The following is a 21,555-nucleotide window of genomic DNA, read 5'->3' as shown; positions in this document are numbered from 1 at the left end:
CTTTATTAGCTGAACACACATCCTGCAGCGAGTTTGTACTGTTTGGTTGGACGTGGACATAAAAGCACAGACTTGTGATAATACTTGACATCTCTCTTCACACAGTGGGACTCACTAGTTACAGAGAAGCACTACACAACAATTAACCAATCAGGGAGCCGAGGAGGAAGTTCAATCGCTACGGGACCAAAAAAAAGTAAAAAATAAAACTACCAGGAAACACTGCTGAGAGTTGAGACAATCCGACGATATTTATCTTTCAAACGTAAACTGATCTACATGAAAACACCGTCGGGGGGGCGTTATGTTGGCATTTTTCCAAGGTCAGACACACGACGAGATCTGATGATGTGCGGCGTTTAAAGCTACTCGATGGAAAGCGCTACATAAAAACACGCCCACGCTCCGACAAAATAAAAGCAGGAGGTTGTGGGTTTTTTTCAGGAGGAGAGACGACAATAAAAAAAGAGATGTGAGCTTTTTGTTCCGTTATGATTTTTTTCTTTTAAGAATCTCATCCAGTCGTCTAAAACTAATTCACATACACGACTTTTCAAAATAAAATACATCCCACAGACATACAGTAGACAACATTCAGCACGAATCCCATCTCTTCCAATAAATACATTTGATCGGCGTCGACACACTCGTAAAAACGTCACGGTGGAGGTTAGAAACAGCTTTGGAGAGGCGGGAGGGAGCTGGAAGTTTGGTGTTCCTGCGATGAAGGAACTCTACGGAGCGTCTTAACCGCTCGGCTCTGCTTTCTCCAAGTCTTTGAGGGCTTTCAGAAGGCGACAAGGGGGGAAGATTTCAGTCGATCCTGAAAGACACAAAGATGGAAGATGATGATGATGATGATGATGATGATGATGATGATGATGATGTAAAAGTGTAAATATCCATCATCCAAACTCTTCCTGTTGTGCATGATCACTACATCCACACCGTGACGTTGCAACCCGGTATCACAGCAAAGCGTGAAATAGACACGCCCGTGAAATAAAACGGCAAAAACGTGAGATAGCGACGCTCGGTGAAGTTTAGGTGTGAAAGTTTGTTAAATACTTACCTGAGAACACAATAAACAACAACAACAACAACAAAAAATCACACAAGATGTTTGACTGGTGGTGAGTCAGTATGAACACGAGATGAATTACTGAACAGACGACAGGATTTTAAGGTCCAACAAAAAGAGACAAAACACACAAACTGACCACACACACACACACACACACACACACACACACACACACACACACACACACACACACACACACACACACACACACACACACACACACACACAAACTGACCACAGAGATATTGAATTTACACAAATGGATGTAAAATGAACACAAACACACAAAAACAGAAACAAAACGACCACAACAACACAAGTGGACCAGACACGCCGTCCCGGGATGTGTGACGAGCTGCCGGTAAAACCAGTGAACCGTGTGACAACCGGAACGCCGAGCGGCCTCCAAAACACGTCTCGTCCATACTGAACACTGCAGAGCTCCACCGTCGGCCGTCAATCAAACTTATTTACTGTTATATTCCCCTCAGCTCTTCCTCCACCTGTGTCGGTGCACCAGAGGTTTAAGCCGGAGCTATAAAAAGGTGTCTTTTCAAATTAAAAACCCTCCAGTTTCACAGGAATATGTTAGGTTTATACATGGACGTGTGCTTGTTTCAGGAGGGGCGGGGGGGGGGGGGGTCACAATCGAAGGGAAACACTGGATTTTATTAGCTGATTCAGCTGCTTTGGGTGGAGCTCAGCTATGTGAACAAATATTGTAACTCTCGGACACTTTTGTTTTTGTCAAAGTAGCTCTCGGGGAGAAAAAAAGGTTGAAGCCATTTAGGAACTTTTAAAAACACGGAGGACAACACGAGGACGAGGACGCTGGGCGGGATTCAGAGAAATCACAACATTTAATTTACTTCCAAACGTGGTTTCACTCTGCGGGCGGCTCCTCGGGGCCCTCCGGTTGGGCGTTGGGGTCCAGGAAGTCTGGGTGCTGGAGTTCCTTTAGGAACTTAGGTGGGTTGAGGATGTGGGTGGCACCTACAGGAGGACCGGTCGGGACAGAAAAATCAATCCACAGAAAGTTCACATGGTTCCTCAGAGGTTTTTAGGATTTCTAAAACTGATGATGATGCTGATGATGATGAAGATGATGATGATGATTTTTTTGCAGCGTCAGCCGTTCTCTCCTCGTCCTCCCTGAACCCGACACTCCATCCGAGCTTTGCTGAATCGGCGGAACATGAAATATGAGATTTTCCCGAGCAGGAGGGATTTTCACCGATCCATTTTAGACCAGTCGATATAAAACACGTCAAAAAACAGCAAACATTATAATGTGGCATCTTTGTTGGACTCCATGTTTCAACTTCCTGTTTTATCTTGAAAGGCATTTGCTTCTTGTGTTACTTGTGCTTGTACTTCCTGCGATTGAACTCACCGATCAGCGCCTCCCACTTGCCGTTGGCCTGCGTCACCTCGTACACGCAGCGCATCTCGCTGTACGTCATTCCTCCGATGATGAAGACGATGATCCGGGGCCCCGTCTTCATCTCCGTGGGGCCCCGGTTCTTGTGCCAGTTACCGTAGCGAGCGCTGCTGGATGGGAAACAAAACAGATCGACGTTTACTTTCATTTTATTCGTTTCACCTGAAGTGAGCGTTTAACAAACACCCCAAACCGTCCACACCTGGACGGAGCGCTGGCTTTAGAGGACGCCTGTCTCTGGGAGATGTACGGGTACTGCTTGGGGTCCAATTTGTCCTCGATTGCGTCCTGTTGGAAAACGTGCAGGTTACACGATGGTTTCCATCTACGTTCCAGTTCTCTTGGAAAATATGAATTAAAGCACCATTTAAATCGAGATTAACATTCTACGTCAACTTATTGTTCTGGGAAGACGTTGAACAACGCAACATTATTGAGTGGTGCTTTTTCATTTTTCCTGTCATAACTTTTGTTCCCAAACAGGCCTAAATGTAGCTGCTTACACTTCCTCCATTTCCCCACAAAGTACAAATTTTCCAATTATGATTATAATTACATTGTTGGTCAGATAAGTTAAAGATAAATGTCTCATAGCTGTCATGTCCAATATCAACATCATGTCGACGTACTGCAGCAATGCTGCGTTTAAATGTGGTCGTATTTACCGCGCAGCCTTAGAAACCTGGTATCACGCCAAAGCGTGAAATAGACACGCTGGTCCACTACAAGCCAAAGTGTGAAATCGACAAACTTTGGCCTGTCCGCCTGGAAAGTTTTCCTTAGCGTGGCTATTTCACGTTTTGCTGCAGTGAACCGGCGTTTCTATTTCACGTCTTGCGGTGCTACTAGGTTTCCCACCAAGAACAGTGCATATGAACGGCGCCCTCTTGTGGTATTCACGACGTCGTAACTCTATGTTTTCTATAATTTCCTTGAGTTTACGAGTCGTGACGTTGTTTGCTGACGTTTAACAGAAAGGTCAGAGGTTGTGGAAGTTCTTGTTTGGTTGGATGTTCAGCTAATATGTTGTAATTTTAGTCACGTAGAGTTTTTGTTCGGCTTCTAGACACCGTCCACGTCGCGTTTTTACGACTTAGCCACTTGAACGCCAAACATACAGTGCCCGCGACTGTTGTAACCACAAGCTCACGATTTCCAGTTTGAACGCAGCAGAAGAGCACTGAGCTGCACCTCCATGAGGTCCTTGACCAGCGGAGTCCACCGGGACAGCTGGTACGTCTGCTCGCTGACGCGCTCCTTGCGGTCGGGCTTCTTGGCTTTCTTAATGGTGACCTGAGAAGGAAAACACGGCTGATTTCTCAAGTTTCTATTTCAGTGAAAGTCACACTTCAGCAAAACAACACTCATCCTGGGATTTAATGAAGAATCATCACAGAAATAAAAAAGGAAAGTTTTCCATTTGGATCATCAGCTTAAATAATCCTTCAGCTCCGCTGTCAACCGTAGGAAGAAGGAACGAAGGGGTTTCATGCAGTGTGAAGGACCAGTGGACTTCCTGTTTATGCAGAGACCGTGAGGTTCTGGACGGACGGACCGGGACAGCTCACCTCAGAGACAATGGGGATGCCCAGGTGGGCCATGTTGGAGATGATGTCACTGTCCTCTGGTGGGATGTTGGCATGCTGGAGGAGCTTACACAGGTTCTCCTCAGTCACACCTGACACACACACACACACACACACACACACACACACACACACACACACACACACACACACACACACACACACACACACACACACACACACACACACACACACACACACACACACACACACACACACACACACACACACACACACACAGACACACACACACACACACACACACACACGAGAGTGTGAACATTTATAAACATGCAAACAGGAAAAACTGAGAATTGATGGCAAAAACAAAACGTGACTGCAGACGTGATTTTAAATGTCACATCAGAAATCCAGAACAGTCTGAGGTTTAAACTATTCAAAGATTTCGTTTCCTTCCTTCCACTTGATGTTAAATATATCTGACCGTTCTTGAGGAAGATGTAGAGCAGGATGATGCGGATCTTGTCCGTCACGCTGACGTTGGCGTCCAGCAGGACGGGAACGATGAGCCTCATGGGGTCTTTGATCTTCTCTCCCTCGGCATCCGTGCTCATCGCCAGGTCCTAAAAATATACAACAAAAAACAGATGTTAGAAACAGCTGAAGCGTCCAAATTACAATAAAACTGCATTACATTTCTGCTTGTGTCAATAAAAAAGATGCAGTTTGTTATTTGGGGAGTGAAAACAGAGACGAGTGGATTCTGTGAGTTACATCGAGCATATGTTTGTTTACGATGTAGTTTACTGCCCCAATAAAACAGCACCAGTACCAGTCAGCTGTGTCCAGACAATTATCAGTGGACTACTGAGATTTAAAGAAAACGTGATATGTTCTGGTGTCTTTTGTCTTTTGTCTCAGATTTCTAAACAGATTTATTGACATTTATTCACAGAAAGTGGCGACGATGTCCTCAGAAAATATCAAAATCATCAAAAACATGAGAATCAGGTCTGTATGCTCACAAGTATTGTATATTATTATTATTATGATTATTATTCCCACTGATCCTCACAATGATTTGAGATTTTTGACAGATTTTTACATCAGCAAGCAACAAAGGTAATTAAAGAATATAATGGATGTGTTGGTGATGAAAACTGGTCGATTGCAGCTTCAAACTACTTCTATGATACATTAATGAAACTTTTACTGCGTTTTGAAGAATGAAACTTAAAATAAATCAAAACAAAGATCCTTAAAACAGGATCACAAGACGAGGCGGCAAAATGAAGGATGTCAAAGTTCACTTTCTGTTGCAGTTTTGAGCATTTTAAGCAAATATGAAATGAATCTAATCTTGTAAACCTCTGAGACTTTGACTAACAAATACACACATCCTGTCCCACAGCAGACATGCTGGGCGTCCCGTGGGAGACTCACCTGCTCTACACGACACAGCTTGTCCACGGTGCCCTGGTAGCGGTTCATACAGTCCTCGGCCAGGTGGAGATGGGTGGAGTACTGAGACCAGAGAGGACAGTTAGTCCAGCTTCTGTCCACGTTGTGGTCGACTGGTGAAGTCACATGACTCTCTGTGTGAGTGCAGATACACACAGCGACACTTCAACTACCTTACTGAGCTCCTTCTGGTACTGAGGCATCTTCTTCAGCATCTGAGACAGCTCCTTCATGGTGGTCTGAAACACACGTCGGTTCATAGTGTTGGTGGTGGAACACGTCGACTGCAGGAATAACTTCACATGTATCCGACGGCTACGTCACTGATTTGTAATTTCAGCCATTTGCTGTAATTTCAAATATGGATAACTTTTTTTTTCTATATGTGGAACTTTGTGAAGCGATTACAACTTTGTGATTTATTCAACCGTGAAGCAGCAGTTTAAAAAAGGTAAAAATAAATTAGTAAAGCGGTTATTTGGCAGATGTTTGACCTGTCTTACAACTTTTTTTTAAGACGAGCATTAAATTCAAGATGAGAATCTATTTTTCATAAAACAATCCAAAAAAAATTCTGTTTCAACATTTACTATGTTGTCTTTGGACTATTTGCAATAAAATATGTGTTTATGTGATTTATAAACCATTGCATGCTGTTTTTATTTAGATTTTAAACAGCGTCAGAACTTTGTTAGAAGCCGGTTGTACTTTAGTGTACAAATATGTGACTATCTTCACTATAAAGCTCCAGTTCTGCTCTTTCTCGTGATATGTGTATCATTTTCATGCAGTGATGCATTCATTAATAATTCAAACAGAAGTGTTGGTTTGCAGATGGATGCACAGCTGCATGCAGATGATTCAATCTGATGGAACTTCAAATGGACTGAAGGACAGAAACAGATCCTGAAACCCGAGCGGAGTCGTGTACAGCGCGTCCTCTACCTTTTCTCCGGTGTTCATCTTTTTGCTGGCGGAGAAATCTTTCAGAGAGCGAGTCACGGCCCTGAGGAGTCGGACGGAGACGAGAGGAGAAGAAACATGAGTTCTCTGTGGAGAGGAAACTCTGACAGCTCCGTGCTTCTGTGAGCAGGAAGTCATCGGAGGAGGAAGTCATCGGAGGAGGAACTCACGTCGACACCTCGGCGATGTGTTTGTGCCTCAGAGTCAGCCACAGGTCGTCATCCTCATCCAGCAACACCTCCTTCGTCCTGGTCTCTCCCATCCCGCTGGTCTCGAAGCTGACAGAGAGGACGAGACGTTCACACGACGTATGAGGGAATAAATCTAAAAATAAGACGGCGGGAGATCACAGCAGAAACCTTCAGGAAGACGTTTCACCAACATCAGCACCTGAGTTCCATTTTGGGTCAAATCTTTGGGGAACAGAAAATCTTCAACACGCCCGCTTAGAGCCGAGTGTTCCTGAGCCCATGCACTGATTTCCACTACAGAATCAGGGTCGTTTTTAAAGCCGCCTGGAAATCATCAACAGAGACTCTTGAAATGCTTCAGAAAGTCTGCGGCGATGAAGCGACGAGCGATGAAGTCTGTCGCTGCGTCTTTTCAAACCTGTTGATGATTTCCAGAGATTGACAAAAACAAACAGCCTCTCTACCTGTAGACGTCGTTCTCGATGCCCAGCAGGTCGTAGGTCATCGCCTGCAGGGTGAGTTCGTGCAGGATAGGCGACACGAGGTCGAAGCCGCGGTCCAGGATGAGCAGCTGAGTGCGGGACTTGTCTGGACCCTGAAGGCATCGCAGGACACACAAAACACATATTTAATAACCTTTACCTGCACAGGTTACATCACACAGAATCCAGTCAACTAAATAATGTCCCATCTGGTTTATTTCACTGTTTTATGTGAAATATCTCCATCAGGAACGCATCGTTATTATTTATTGGTCATAAATGACATCGTGAGTTCGGACCGGTGCGTCCCCTCGACTGATCTATTATTTCAGACTCCATCATCTGAACGGTCGTTCCCTACCTCTCCCATGGACGGGTCGTCGGCCTTGTAGCCGTCCAGCTTCTCCTGCAGCATCTGAGCCAGAACTGCACAGTCCTTGTACTCCCTGAGAGACACACACACACACACACACACACACACACACACACACACACACACACACACACACACACACACACACACACACACACACAGCTTGTTGAACTGAACATGCTAACGATACGTCTACAACTTTACTGCAGAAAGTTTTGTTGTTTGAGTAAAACACTGAATTACTGTTGGAAATATTCTCTGAGGCTCAGATGTCACTTTGCATTGTCGTGTTTTGGAGCTGCTTTGTTTAGTTTGATCAATATACTGATAATGTCCACGCAAAGTACTAAATCCATCGGTACACCAACAGAAATGCTGTTCGTATTTAAAGCTTATATCAGTTTGAGGGAGTTTTTTTTTTTTTTTTTTAATGATTTCAAGATCTGGAGCTGTTGAAGGACTTTTAATTTGAAACATCCACAGGAAGTCTTTAGTTTTTATTGGCAGCAGCTTTGCATGCAGGCAACAAAAGGCCATATGAAGGCAAATGGAAATAAAATAACCCTCTAAAACAAGTCTTTTCAAAATAAAGCTTTGACAGCAACTGTAAACAAAACAAACAAAAAATAATTACATTTATTCTATTTTATTCTAATTCTTTGTCAATCAAAGCCGTTTGTTTTTCAGCTCTGCAGAAATGGGAGGGTATTAATCCCCAGATGTTTTATAAGACTTGATGAGCAGTTGTTTCTGTCCCACCGGTGTTATAAGTCCTGAATAAGAGTGTGAGCGTCTCACACTCGGTATCGGATCCCAGGATACTCTTTGAGGGTGGCACACAGGGTGGCGATCTGCTCGGCGCAGCGCTCCAGCATGTTGTTCTTCACGTCAGCCTTGTAGGGGCTGTAGAAGTCCTGAAAGGCATCCGCTTTATCCAGGGAGAAGACCTGAGGACGGACCGCAGGACGGACGGACAACGTGAGAGACGACACTGATTTGTGCATCCAATGTTTCATCACACTGATGAAGGCTTTTTAAAATGATGTTTCAACGTTTGTCAGATTTGTGGAGGAAACACTATAAAATGTTTAACATAATGAGAATCAATGAAATAATAACGTCCCCCAGAAGGTCGGCACTAATTAAACCCTCCTCCACCCATCTGTTCCCGACTCCGTCACACCATAACAATCCCTGCGCCGTCCCTTGTCGCACATCTCATCTGCGCTCCCATTGGCTGCAGAGTGTGAGCGCTGGCTCCGTCAGCCAATGAGGTGAAGGGATGAGGTGAAGCCGGGGGAGGGGATGGAGGGTGCAGCCGGTGTAATGTGTGCCTTCCTCTCTGGATTAAAACTGACAGGACAACAGCAGAGGATTGAAGGCTCAAGCTGATCCAACACAAAAACTGGTCTCCGCCCTCCGACAGGAGCAGCCGGGACGAGGACAATTTATTCATGTAGATTTATGTCTGATTATTCTCAGCATGATGTTTACGGTCATCCTTTCCTTACAAAGCTGTCCCTGAACTCTGTTCCTGGAGAATACTGCTGAAGAACATGCTGACGTTACAATAACGTGATTACTTCTTACAGGAATTCAGTAGTTTGCCGACATGACAAATCAGTCAAAAAACAAAAATCAGACTTAAACCGAGTCTAAAATCCGTCCTCCTACTTTCTGAACCGGGTCTAGACGCTCACCTGAGATTCGTAGGGCAGAAAGGCGACGTGGATCTCAGTCAAGGCCTTCATGGCTTTGGAGGCGCGGGATTTGGTCAACAGTCCAAACAGGGAGTCTGGGATCGCTGCGGGGAAATCACAGAAAAACACGCTGACCGGCTGAAGGAACCAGAACCGAGATAAAAAGAATTACGACGGAGTTTAAAAGTAGAAAACGTCCTAATTTGTCTCATATCGGTAAAGAAACGAAGGTTTTCATCAGCCGATGTCATTCTGTGCTACGCAGATGAAAGCGGATGTGGATGTACTCACTGCCGGTGAAGAAGACGTGGGCTGCTCGGTACCTCGGAGACTGAGGGTCCCTGAAGTCGTCGATCAGACCGTCAACAGACTGAAACAGCCGAGAACAGAAGGTTTGAACTTTTAACGAGGTGACGCGAGACGTAAAGACGGTTTGGACGATTCCTTCCTGCTTCTGTTACCTCGTCCGAGGGGGTGATCAGGTAGATGGCCTCCATGCTGGGAAGAGGCTCACGCCGCTTGTTTATGTCTTCCACAACTGGAGTGTAAACACAAAAGAAAAGAAAAGAAAAGACTCAGTATTCACCCATCAGCTGGGTTACACATGGAAATGGCTGAACTAGTGAATGCTGGAGGAGTTCGATCCTTCTCTCTGACACATCAGGGTTTGAAAAACTATTTCAGCCTTGAGTCAGTTTTCAATGTGATCTCAGACTTTTGGACGCCGCTGTTCAAACTCAAAGAGTTCAGAGGTGTTCCTGAACGCAGCACGGTGATGCACACGGAGCAGCAGGAAGCAACGAGCTTCATGAGGACGTATTCGGACTGTCGTCTCTTCATCAACATCGTTAACGTGACCGCTGGTAACGTCAACATTAGTGATGTCACCATGGAAACCTGAAACTGGAACAGAGAAACATCAGATTTTGGAAACAGGAAATCTTGAACACGCCCGTTTACAGCCGAGTGTTCCTGAGCCCATGCAGTGATTTCCACCGAGTTAAACTCTGGAAATTATCGACAGAGACCGTTGAAATGTTTCAGAAAGTCTGACGGAGATGAAGCGACGAGCCGGGTGAGGTGTTCTGATGACATCACGTTTCAAGAGGGGCGGAGCTTCACCGTCCGAGACCGAAGAAGAAGGAGCGTCAGGTGAGGAGACACCAGGTGGGTTTTTTCTTTGACGTTGGTGGGAGTTGTGCAACCGTGAATTCGTCCCCCAGAGTCAGACTGTCAACACTGAGTTCTGAGAACCCTGTTGCCATGGCGCCACAGTTCAGGTGCTTCACAGCGAATGTTTTCCCCTCAGACGCCTCAGAAGGTTCCCCGTGGAACTCGGTGTTGACAGTCTGACTCTGGGGGACGAATTCACGGTTGCACAACAACGTCAAAGAAAACCCAGCTGGTTGCTGCTCATGAAGCTCGTTGCTTCCTGTTCCTCCGTGAGCATCGCCGCGCTGCCTTTCGATCTACCGTCCTGCGTAAACACCATGTGATCCTGTTGGTGAACTAAATGTTTACAGTGGATTAAAGTGAGTTGAACCCACAGCTGAGCCGGGAGGTTGTTACTCACTGGTGATTCCCTCCGACATGATGTCCGTCATCCGACAGCAGGAGGAAATCATCCTCATACTCAGCTTGTCCACCACCAGCACCTGAAACACAGCAGGAGGAGGATGTCAGGGTTTCTGTGTGACGTCTTATCTCCAGACGTGACCGGGCCGACGGGACCGTTACCTTCCATTTCCCTTTTTCTCTCGCCTTCTTGATGACATCGTTCATTATTTCTGTAAAGAAGAAAAATGTGTCATTGGCAGTTTTGTCTGTGATCGGATGGTACTGTACGCATGGTCAGACAAACATCAGACTCATCATATCTAGTGAAGACTTTGAAGGACTTTTTGTCCGATATATCTGATTCTGATGGAACGCAGAGTTGTTGCCGTGACAACAGACGATGCTTCAAATCTGGATGTTGCTGCAAAAGAAGCTCCAGATTCTGAAAGCTGGATGTTTCACACACGTTCAACCCGACAGAAGATCTGAACAGTCAGCACAGTTTAGATCAGAGTCACACATTCACACCATTTACCAAGTCTGAAACCAGTTTAAACCAAGTCTGAAACCAGTTTAAACCAAGTCTGAAACCAGTTTAAACCAAGTCTGAAACCATTTTAAACCAAGTCTGAAACCAGTTTAAACCAAGTCTGAAACCAGTTTAAACCAAGTCTGAAACCATTTTAAACCAAGTCTGAAACCAGTTTAAACCAAGTCTGAAACCAGTTTAAACCAAGTCTGAAACCAGTTTAAACCAAGTCTAAAATCAGTCCTAAACCAGGTCTAATAGAGGGTGTTAATATTTAGGACGGAGTAACACGGGATGGCGAGTCGGCCCGTCAGGTGTGAACGGAACCAGGTTTTCTTTTGTCCCGGTTTCCTTCACCGGGAGGTCTAAACGTGTCCAGTCGGGCCGAGCGGCGCTGGGAGGGACGACCCGCTGCAATCACGTCCTCTAATCTGCTCCCAATCCTCTTACAGCATCCACCGCTATTTCTGGGTCGTTTCTGTGTCACCGGACACGACGTCACACACACACACACACACACACACACACACACACACACACACACACACACACACACACACACACACACACACACACACACACACACACACACACACACAAACACAGACAACACAACACACACAAACAACACACACACACACACACACACACACAACACACACACACACACACACACACACACACACACACACAACACAGACAACACACACACACACACACACACACACACACACACACAAAGACAACACAACACACACACACACACATCAGCAGCATGACTTCAAAGTCATAATATTGCACTAAGTGTGCACTCAGACTTAATAACTGTAAATGGCTTTTATAATAAACAGCCAATAAATTGCCGAGTAGTGAAGTCAGTGAATGGTCCTGGTTTATCCAATCAGACGACAGGATTATGAGGAGGTGTGAAAGAACGTGAGGAAACCTAACAGGCGGGGTAAACAACAACAACAACAACAACAACAAGCCACTGCAGCCGTTTCATCCACGTTTCTAATGATCGTATTTCATCACATTCTCCAGCCTGGAGTTAAAATCTTCATGTTTCTGTTCTTCTTCTAATCAGCTGACTGTGGGCGTCTCAGGTAAACCAATCAAACGTCACCGTGTTCTCAAACAGCCAATCACGCTATTGCTGTCAAAACCTTAAATCAACACCAACCATGTAAAGCAGATGGCCCGCCCCCGAGCCCAGTTCTACCCGAGCCCGGTTCTACCCGAGCCCGGTTCTACCCGAGCCCGGTTCTACCCGAGCTTTCTTCCTCATTATATAAAAATGTCATTTATTTTCATTCCATCAGCACCAGCTGGCTGCTCTGACCCACAATCCTCTGCAGCAGAAAACACGTCACAATAAAACGAGAGAGAGTTGACGGCGCTGATGCTCTGTCCGAAGAAGATGAAGAAGAAGAAGAAGAAGAAGAAGGTGCAGCTGCAGTACGTACTGAGAGTAAAAAGATAAAGTGTGCGGTTCCTTAAGAAACAAACGCCCAGCGTCATCACACTTAGCCACGCCCACTAGTCACCGATTGGTCCGCTGCCAACTAAGGAAGTAGTTCTGCGTTCAATCAGGAAGTCTCTCAAGAGGAGTTGTAAAAAAAAGGAAAACATTATTAGAAATAATATAATTATTAAAAATAAGAGGAGGAAGATTTTCTTTGATTTATTTTTGCTTTTGAGAATAAAGTCGAAATTTCAAGAAATTATATTTCCAGAATAAAATTAGGTTTCAATATTAAATTAATGAGAATATTCCAAACAGATCACGTGATATTAAACTGCCTCCTGTAGATTAAACTCCTTCATGAATTTTAACAACAAGAAAATGAGGTCTTTTTTCAGAGCACGCACAATTTGGTAAAAGAAGAAGTGTCGGCCTGAAGAGAGTGTGCCGAAAAATGTCAACTTTATTCTTGAAATTTCTCGAGTGGAAGTCTTAATGACTTTTTATGGCCACCTGGGGGCAGCAAAACAACCCAAGAGCACAAACCTGCCACCTGATGAAGCTGTTGGCCAAAACATTTGTCTCTTTTCTGTTTCTGAATCTTTCGATATGAAGTTCAGTAAATATGAAACTAAACTAATTTCTTCTCTTGGAGTTTTATTTGGTGTCAAAATACTCAAATGTACAAAACTGCACCCGTTACTGGTTTTTAAACCAGCAGACATGAAGTGAAGAAAACTCCCCACGAACCTTTTATCTTTTTATCTGACGGTGATCCACGAAGAATCAGGAGCTTTTAGTTCAGACTGAATTCAGACAAACCGTTTGTTGATGTCGTGTGATGGAAACTACGCAATCTCAGTCTTTCAACACGAAGGATCATTTATTCAAAAATCATTGACTGAGACTTATTAACAAGAACAACTTTCAGAGGTCCAAACATGTAAAAGCTTTTAGTGATGATTACCAATAATAATAATAACTTTATCATTACCAAACAGAAAAGTATGAACACTTCTCGATGGAATTTATCTCCGAAACTTATTTTAAAAGACATCTAAGGAATTACAGTTTATAATTCATCAGCCTTACTATTTAATAAAAGAGCTCAATTTAATCTACAATCAAGATTTAAAATGTTAAACTATAAATTCCGAGCTTGTTTTTTTTTTTTTTTCAAAATAAAAGTTCTCCATTGAGTTCATTGCTGACTGACGGTTCAGTGTTCTCATCTTTATGACGTCACTCTCCCCTTTTATAATAAAGGTCTACATCATGTTTAATCAGCGCGTGCTCCGTATTGATGCCGATATACAGTTGAAAACAAAGATGATTTATTATCATGTCGCCCTGAGGTCGGATCTTCTCTTCCTCTCACGATCATGTCAAAGCGCTTAATCCGCACAGACGAAGATTAGCGAGGCGGGATTATTTACACCGAGCTACCGGACCTGCACACAGAACCACGGAGACGTCCCGCAGAGTCCGACACAGCTTCACCGGAACAACTTTATATTCCTGCATTTTAATGAAACCGTTTCTCCGGAGAAACCGGAGGAGGCGGTGCGTCTCGCGCGCATCAAAGTGCCCCAAAATAAAATAAAATATATATAAAAAAAACCGAGTGTCAGATTTGTTCCACATTAAAACAAATAATAGGAAAGTTACCAAATAACTGTGGCGACCAAAAACAACAACCAATAAAGCTGTAATTAAATAATGAAAGAGTTCTTACTGTCTCCAACGATGGCCTTCAGTCCCATTGGTGACATGATGAGTCCTCTGCTGCGCGTCCAGCTCACTCAACGCACCGCGGCTCCAAACACCGCACAGCTCGCGACAATAAAGAGGGAACACACTTCCGGTTCGGTTAACTCCAAAATAAAAGCCGTTCAGTTGGGCGCGTCGTACAAACAGCAGAAACAACAACAAAAACTCCTAAAAAAAATGCTGCTGTGACGACTAAATGTCCCCACTGTGGGATTAATAAAGTCTAAATCTAAATCTTTTTATGAATGGAGTCTGGTGGCTTCGAGCAGACGATATTACAGCTGTTTTCTGATCAAACACAAAGCTGCTTTCAAACAGCATTTTCCATTTTTTTCCTTTTCAATTGAAGATTTGACTGAAAAAAAACCAAAACTGTTCAAATCCAACAGAGTTAAAGATGAACCGCTAGGCGGCGGTAATGCGGACATACGCTAGTTTGAAACCCACCACAAAGACACGAAGAAGAGAGATTCAGCAGAAGAAGAAGAAGAAGAAGAAGGCTTTCTGTTGTTTTTCCGGGTCCGTGTCGGTTCCGATCTCTCTGCTCGGAACATGAGTGAAACTTCTGTCTGCACCGTGTTGGACGCGAAGAACCGGAAATTCATCTGTTACACGCGCAGGAAAAACGGAGTGTTTAGCGTCTGGTGAGTCGATGCCAGGGTCCGTTCAAAATCCGACAGTTTATTGTTTTGATGCTTCTCAGAAAAAATACGGTTGCGTTTAAAAATGAAAATAAGGCGTGAACTTAAGTATTAGCAGCCTGCGTGTAGTTCGGCTCACCGACATTCAATGCAGCAGCTCAAATTATTCACGTTATTGATTGAGTTTTATGAATGGACGTTGGCTGTGTGTGTGTGTGTGTGTGTGTGTGTGTGTGTGTGTGTGTGTGTGTGTGTGTGTGTGTGTGTGTACACATTTTTTATAATTGTGTGGACTAGTTTAGGTTAAAAAACATTTATGAGGACAAACACACGTGAGGACATTTAGGAAGCTCCTCAACTTTAAAGTTAAATTTAAATTTCAGGGTTAAAACTTAGTTTTAAGCTTCAGGTTTAGGTTCAGGTTCAGGTTTAGGTTATGTTTCAGGTTCTGGTTTAGGTTTAAGTTTAGGTTATGGTTTAGGTTCAGGTTATGGTTTAGGTTATGGTTCTGGTTTAGGTTCTGTCAGGTTATGGTTTAGGTTATGGTTCAGGTTCTGGTTTAGGTTCTGGTTTAAGTTCTGGTTTAGGTTCTGGTTCTGGTTTAAGTAATGGTTTAGGTTATGGTTTAGGTTCAAGTTTAGGTTCTGGTTTAGGTTCTGGTTTAAGTTCTGGTTTAGGTTCTGGTTTAAGTTCTGGTTTAAGTAATGGTTTAGGTTCTGGTTTAGGTTCAAGTTTAGGTTATGGTTTAGGTTCTGGTTTAGGTTCTGGTTTAAGTTCTGGTTTAGGTTCTGGTTTAAGTAATGGTTTAAGTTATGGTTTAAGTTATGGTAAGGGTTTAAGGAGTGCATTATGCTCATGAATGTCCCCATGTGGATGGTGAAACAGGTCAATGTGTGTGTGTCCATCACCTGGTTGTGTCAGTCTGACAGATGCTGCAGATGTTTGGAGCGCCGACTTCACCGAGGAAGAGGAGCAGAATCAGCTGGTGAGTGTCCGTGCTGCTCTCAGCGTCTCGTGACGTTGCTGCCGCCGTCTAACTCTTCCTGTTTGTTTCAGACACAGAAGTTTTCCTTGAACTCTTCGGAGGACTTCATCCTAAAACTCAGGTCGTCCTGCAGCCGCGGCGACGCGTCCGTCTCGGTGCACGACGCCGGTGCAGAGCTCCGCGCCGGGTCCGGTCCGGGCGACCCGAGCGCGGCCCTCCGCCGGCTGGAGGGCCCGCGGGCCGCGGAGGAGCTGCGGGAGCTGCTGTTCAGGATGGCCGACGGCCTCACGCAGCCCGACGGTGAGTCGCGTGTCTTCATCCGGACTCAGAAGAAGTTACAACTTCAAGATTCAGTTCTTGACTGTCTGTCGTCACCTTCCTCAGGTGGACCGCCGTCCGTCAGCCCGGTTAAAGCTCACCTGAGGCGGGTCGCAGGTACGCTGCTCAAACAAAACCCTCTGAAGTCTCTAAACTCCTAAAACGTTCAGAGCTGTCCGTCGGTCAACTGTCTCCTCAGAGTTTGAACCCCGCCGGCGGCAGGACGGAGCTCCGTCGGTGACGGTGAAGAGACGACTTCCTGGAGCGTCACTCATCAACCCCGGAACGAAAAAGTACGTCATAAAACCTCCACGTGGTTCTGAATCGGTTCTGTTCTGGTTCTGTTCTGGTTCTGACTCGGTTCTGGTTCTGACTCTGTTCTGGTTCTGGTTCTGACTCTGTTGTGTCCACAGGATGCTGCAGGCGACCGGCGTGGCCTTCGATGACGTGGACGAACGCTGATATTTGATGCATATTTATGAACTGACTGTTTTTATGAAACATCATGAAGGACTTTAATTTTTAATCTTAATGGTATTTAATGTGAATCGGTAAAGAATGCATTTATAATTTTAGATAGAATGTAATTAAATCTGGAAATAAAGTGCAGAATAAGTTGCCGTGTGTCAAACGAGTCGCTTTTACTAAACTCAAGCTAACAAACAGAACATTTTATTAAAAACAGCTGAAGTCATGTTAACAGCTGACAACGCTAACAACCACTTCACAAAGCTGACAGCAAATTTTAACTGGTTAACAAAGACCTAAAAATGCAAAAAAACCAGCCAATTTCACTAAAAACAGGTGAACAAACAGCTAATTTCACACAAAAAAACAGCCAAACTCAAGTGCACAGCTGACGATGTTTACAAACGGCTAATTTTGCTATTAATTAAACTCAAGTTAACGACCAGCTAACAACGCTAACGACCTTCAGAAGGTTCCCAGTGGAACTCAGTGTTGACAGTCTGACTCTGGGGGGCGAATTCACAGTTACACAACTCCCACCAACATCAAAGAAAAAACCCACCTGGTGTCTCCTCACCCGACGCTCCTTCTTCTTCTTCGGTCTTTGGACGGTGAAGCTCCGCCCCTCTCGAAACGTGATGTCATCAGAACACCTCTCCCGGCTCGTCGCTTCATCTCCGTCAGACTTTCTGAAACGTTTCAAGTTTCTCTGTTGATGATTTCCAGAGTTCGACTCGGTGGAAATCACCGCGTGGGCTCAGGAACACTCGGAACTTTTTGATTTCACCTTTTTTTTTCAGCAGAACAACAACAACAAAAAAAGCACAACTGTCCTGCAGCAGAAGCAGAGTTGAGAAAACAACCGTTTAATCACACGAGCTTCAGTTCTGTCAGACGTTTTAGTTCAAATGACATTCAGATGATTTTTACATCCCAACAAACACAGGCAGGTTTCAACTTTAAATGTGGAGCAAAATCTATTTTCTATGATTGCACATAAGTCCAGTTGCTGCTGGTGACACGAGTTCCCTCCTCACGATGTTTCTGTCATTCGACGGATCCCTGATTCTTCTTTTTTTTTTTAAGTTTTCTGCCTCATGTTCCTCAACGTGTTAGCAGTGATTTAATAAGTGCAGATTATTTCAGTAAACAACTTTACATCCTCAGACGAGAAAAAGAAAGTGATGGCGTTCAGCTTTTTCTTTTTTTTTTTCTATTTTTAATGACAACCCGTTCAAAGTAGAAAAAAGAAAAGCCCACTAATAATCACCGAAAAGTAAATCTGTGAAAGGTGGAGTGACATTTTTTGTTTTGTTTTGTTTTTTTGACACGTTTACAATTCACAAAACTTTATGAGAGAAGAAGAGCAGTTAAAAGTACATGCTGACATCCAGGAGAGTCCATAAAAAAAACATCATCCTTCTGCAAATCATAAAACATGAAGAGTTACCCGAGTTTACAGAGTAAATATTCTTCCTCTTGGAGTCACAGTGACGGTAGTGCAGTCGTTGATGGTTATCATACAGGGAGTTCACCACAGGATGACGTGTTAGCACGAAGAGCATTCAGTAGAAAGAGACAGAAAGGAGGCACCATCAGGGCCGTAGCCCCGCCCCCCACTTCACCACTAAACCCCGCCCCTCTTTCACCACCACCATCATCTGTCTCTGACATCAAAGAAAAAAAAAAAGGCCGACTGCTCCGCTCGTCCGTTATCACGAAGTAAACCAGCTGCTTCAATATCCAAAATTAATCGTTCTTCTGGCCACAGAAAAATAGACTGTATGACGTCACCGTCGTGGCAGCATGCTCTCTAAAGGGGGCGGGGCCAGTGTGGTCCAGTGTGGTCCAGTGTGGTCCGGTTCACAGGGAGCGCCGCCTCAAAGCAACCAAACATTTCAGTCTCGCCGTCGGCCGACCGCTCGCGTACATTCTGGAGATTAATGAATATGGAAACATTCCTCGGTCCGGCCGCGGCCTGCCGGGTCACCGGATCGGACCGGACCGGACCGGACGGCGCCTCGGTCCCGTGATGGGTTTGAGGCTGAAATTACTGAACTACTGTTTCCTGTGTTCTCGCGGTGCGGAGAGTTATTTTTGGTCCTCTTCAGGGGGGTTAAATCTGCAGCGTGTCGTCTCGCCGCCGAGCGCCGACAAACGGGATCAGGTTTCCCCACCTTCGTCTTCATCACCTTCCTCCTCTTCCTCCTCCTCTTCATCATCATCGTCTCTGCTCTACAGCGGCTCGGTTCAACAGACAGTGTCCGTGTTGAAGGAGAGCTGCACCTGCCACACACACACACACACACACACACACACACACACACACACACACACACACACACACACACACACACACACACACACACACACACACACACACACACACACACACACACACACGGTCATCTTGCAGGTTAAAACTCTCCAAAGAAGAAACCAGATAAGTTTATAATTTGTTTTGGAAATCATGGATGCCGTACTCTCTGGGTAAAGAGGAGAGGGACCATCCAGCTTGTCATCAGTGAAGTTTAAAAGCCAGCATCCACAGCTTTCACATCTGGGAGATACCATCAATATATATACAGGTTTTGGAGCAACACTCTGTATCGGGCAAGAATGGGACCACATTTCACTTTCAAATCTCCAGCAACTGGTCTCACTCAGTTCCCAAAGGTTTACAGAGTGTTGTTAAAAGAAAAGATGATGTAAAATATGATCCTGTCCCAACTTTTCTTTTATAATGCGTTGCTGCCGTCAAACTGAAAATGAGTTTATATTTTTATAAAACAATAAAATTCCTCAATTTTAACGTTTGATATTTTGTCTTTGGTCTATTTACAATTAAATATGAGTTTACATGATTTAATGAAATTATCTGGGTTTTTTTTAACATTTTACAAAGCATCCAAACTTTTGGGGAAATAGGGTTGTAAATTATTTGAGTGATTTTACACTTTAAATAAATCCAGCTGAATTGATTTTGTGAGCTGATGTTTTGTTTCTTGGATGAATTGATATTTGAAGGTGAAACCACTGATGAACTTTCACCACGTGCTTCTGTGGCTTTTAAACTTCCAACTTTGGTCCTTGTTTATGTCGACTGTCTAAAATACTGGATGAAGAGCGACTTGGTGCTTTTCAGTAATAAAAGAATCATCTTCATTAATAAACATGTTTGCTACAGAATTAGAATATGAAAATAGAAACTCACCCGTTCCTCCTCGAAGCTGATGAGTCCTTCGTCGTCGTCGCTCTCCAGCTCCTCCGGCGCCTCGCTGATCAGAGCGCTGAGCTCCGTGTTGGCGGGCCGGGACTTCAGCAGGTTGAGGATGCGCTGCAGCGGCGACTGTCCGCCACCGGGGGGCGACGCCTCCTGCTGCTCCAGGTTGTCGCTCTGCTTCTTGGCAAAGTTGACGAACACCTGAGCAGAAAAAAACAAACAACAGAAGGGTTCGTTTGATCCCTTCTGTTTTCCCCGGGGAAGTGGGCGGAGCCTGAAGCTGTGACTCACGTTGTCCAGAGTAGTCTGACTGACGGAGTAGTCCTCGATGCCCAGAACCTCCACCACCTGCTCCATCTTACTGAACACCTGGGCCAGGGAGATCCGGTCCGACTTCAGCTGGTACTGGACCTTGGTGTGGTGGCGCTCCTGCAGGTATGAAACCACACACACACGCACACGCACACGCACACACACACACAGGTCTGTGGTTTGAACAGCTGTTTCCATCTGGAGGAAATGTGGGCGGAGCTAACAGAGGGAGCTGCAGTGATTCACCTTCAGCACGGCTTCAGGGAAGTTTCTGTTGAAGAACCGAACCACCTCCTTCACGTTGGAGCTGCTCCTCGTCCTCACCGTGATCATGTAGCCGTCACCAAACCTGGAACCGGATCAGAGGAACCGGATCAGAGGAACCGGATCAGAGGAACAGGATCCTCAAATATTTTAAAAAAATAAATAAAACTCCAAACTTGTCCGGACAGTTGTTGACAGATGTTGACAGATGTTGACAGATGTTGACAGATGTTGACAGATGTTGACAGATGTTGACAGATGTTGGTATCTTTATAAACTGACCGGCACGTGTTTCAGCAACGAGCTGCTCACCTGTTCTTCAGGTGCTGGATGCTGCCGAGACATTTGAACCTGCCGTTCACCATGATGCCGAGTCTGGTGCACAGAGCCTCACACTCCTCCATGCTGCAGAGACACACGTTAAACACACGCTAAACACACATTAAACACGCTAAACACACATTAAACACGCTAAACACACGCTAAAGGGAAAAACCCGAAGCCGAGCAGCGGACAGGTCGTGTGAGGTCGTCTCACCTGTGTGATGTCAGCACCACGGAGCGGCCCGTCTTGATGATGTCCAGGATTAAGTTCCAGAGGAACCTGCGGGCCTTCGGGTCCATCCCGGTGGTGGGTTCATCCTGCAGAACCACGGGACGCGGGTCAGAGGCCGACAGGTAGATTCATCCTCACCTGGATGTTTGTTTCTAAATAAGTCTGGATCACCTGGATGTTTGTTTCTAAATAAGTCTGGATCACCTGGATGTTTGTTTCTAAATAA

General features: G+C 44.8%; 3 protein-coding genes across 5 annotated transcripts in view; 1 reads left to right on the top strand and 2 right to left on the bottom strand.

Moving 5' to 3' along the window:
- Nucleotides 1-445: 445 nt before the first annotated feature.
- Nucleotides 446-14,594, bottom strand: stxbp1b (syntaxin binding protein 1b). Of its 2 annotated transcripts, XM_069720064.1 has the most exons (20): nucleotides 14,529-14,594; nucleotides 10,980-11,029; nucleotides 10,816-10,897; nucleotides 9,704-9,780; nucleotides 9,534-9,612; nucleotides 9,243-9,346; nucleotides 8,341-8,489; nucleotides 7,531-7,615; nucleotides 7,152-7,282; nucleotides 6,667-6,774; nucleotides 6,479-6,539; nucleotides 5,707-5,772; nucleotides 5,516-5,596; nucleotides 4,557-4,695; nucleotides 4,094-4,203; nucleotides 3,717-3,818; nucleotides 2,728-2,813; nucleotides 2,478-2,635; nucleotides 1,954-2,077; nucleotides 733-823 (listed from the first exon to the last, which is right to left on the bottom strand). In XM_069720064.1, the coding sequence occupies exons 1-19, from the start codon at nucleotides 14,563-14,565 to the stop codon at nucleotides 1,968-1,970; spliced, it is 1,815 nt and encodes a 604-aa protein (XP_069576165.1). In that variant the 5' UTR covers nucleotides 14,566-14,594; the 3' UTR covers nucleotides 733-823; nucleotides 1,954-1,967. The 2 variants fall into 2 exon arrangements, with proteins under 2 accessions (XP_069576166.1, XP_069576165.1); XM_069720065.1 differs by lacking the exon at nucleotides 1,954-2,077 and having other exon boundaries at nucleotides 446-823.
- A 434-nt stretch (nucleotides 14,595-15,028) lies between these two features.
- paxx (PAXX non-homologous end joining factor) lies at nucleotides 15,029-17,125 on the top strand. Its single transcript, XM_069720070.1, has 6 exons — nucleotides 15,029-15,207; nucleotides 16,126-16,189; nucleotides 16,261-16,489; nucleotides 16,574-16,624; nucleotides 16,707-16,800; nucleotides 16,921-17,125. The coding sequence occupies exons 1-6, from the start codon at nucleotides 15,116-15,118 to the stop codon at nucleotides 16,967-16,969; spliced, it is 579 nt and encodes a 192-aa protein (XP_069576171.1). The 5' UTR covers nucleotides 15,029-15,115; the 3' UTR covers nucleotides 16,970-17,125.
- Nucleotides 17,126-17,820: 695 nt separating this feature from the next.
- The window catches only part of abca2 (ATP-binding cassette, sub-family A (ABC1), member 2), a 41,208-nt gene continuing 37,473 nt past the window's right edge, over nucleotides 17,821-21,555 (bottom strand). Inside the window, exons 43-48 of one of the 2 annotated variants that reach the window (XM_069720061.1) lie at nucleotides 21,312-21,415; nucleotides 21,087-21,179; nucleotides 20,757-20,859; nucleotides 20,490-20,627; nucleotides 20,190-20,399; nucleotides 17,821-19,261 (exon numbers count right to left, since the gene is read on the bottom strand). In XM_069720061.1, the coding sequence (XP_069576162.1) occupies nucleotides 19,226-19,261; nucleotides 20,190-20,399; nucleotides 20,490-20,627; nucleotides 20,757-20,859; nucleotides 21,087-21,179; nucleotides 21,312-21,415 (684 nt within the window). In that variant the 3' untranslated portion in view covers nucleotides 17,821-19,225. The remainder of the gene's footprint in view (nucleotides 19,262-20,189; nucleotides 20,400-20,489; nucleotides 20,628-20,756; nucleotides 20,860-21,086; nucleotides 21,180-21,311; nucleotides 21,416-21,555) is intronic. The other variant, XM_069720062.1, reaches the window with a different exon arrangement.

This window comes from Brachyistius frenatus, unplaced genomic scaffold (genome assembly GCF_029030835.1).
Source record: "Brachyistius frenatus isolate BFR_SWC_R1_liver_20210118 unplaced genomic scaffold, ASM2903083v1 Contig_231, whole genome shotgun sequence".
Lineage (NCBI taxonomy): Eukaryota > Metazoa > Chordata > Actinopteri > Embiotocidae > Brachyistius > Brachyistius frenatus.
The sequence above is the reverse complement of the archived record's forward strand: the minus strand, read 5'-3'. Positions and strand labels throughout refer to the sequence as shown.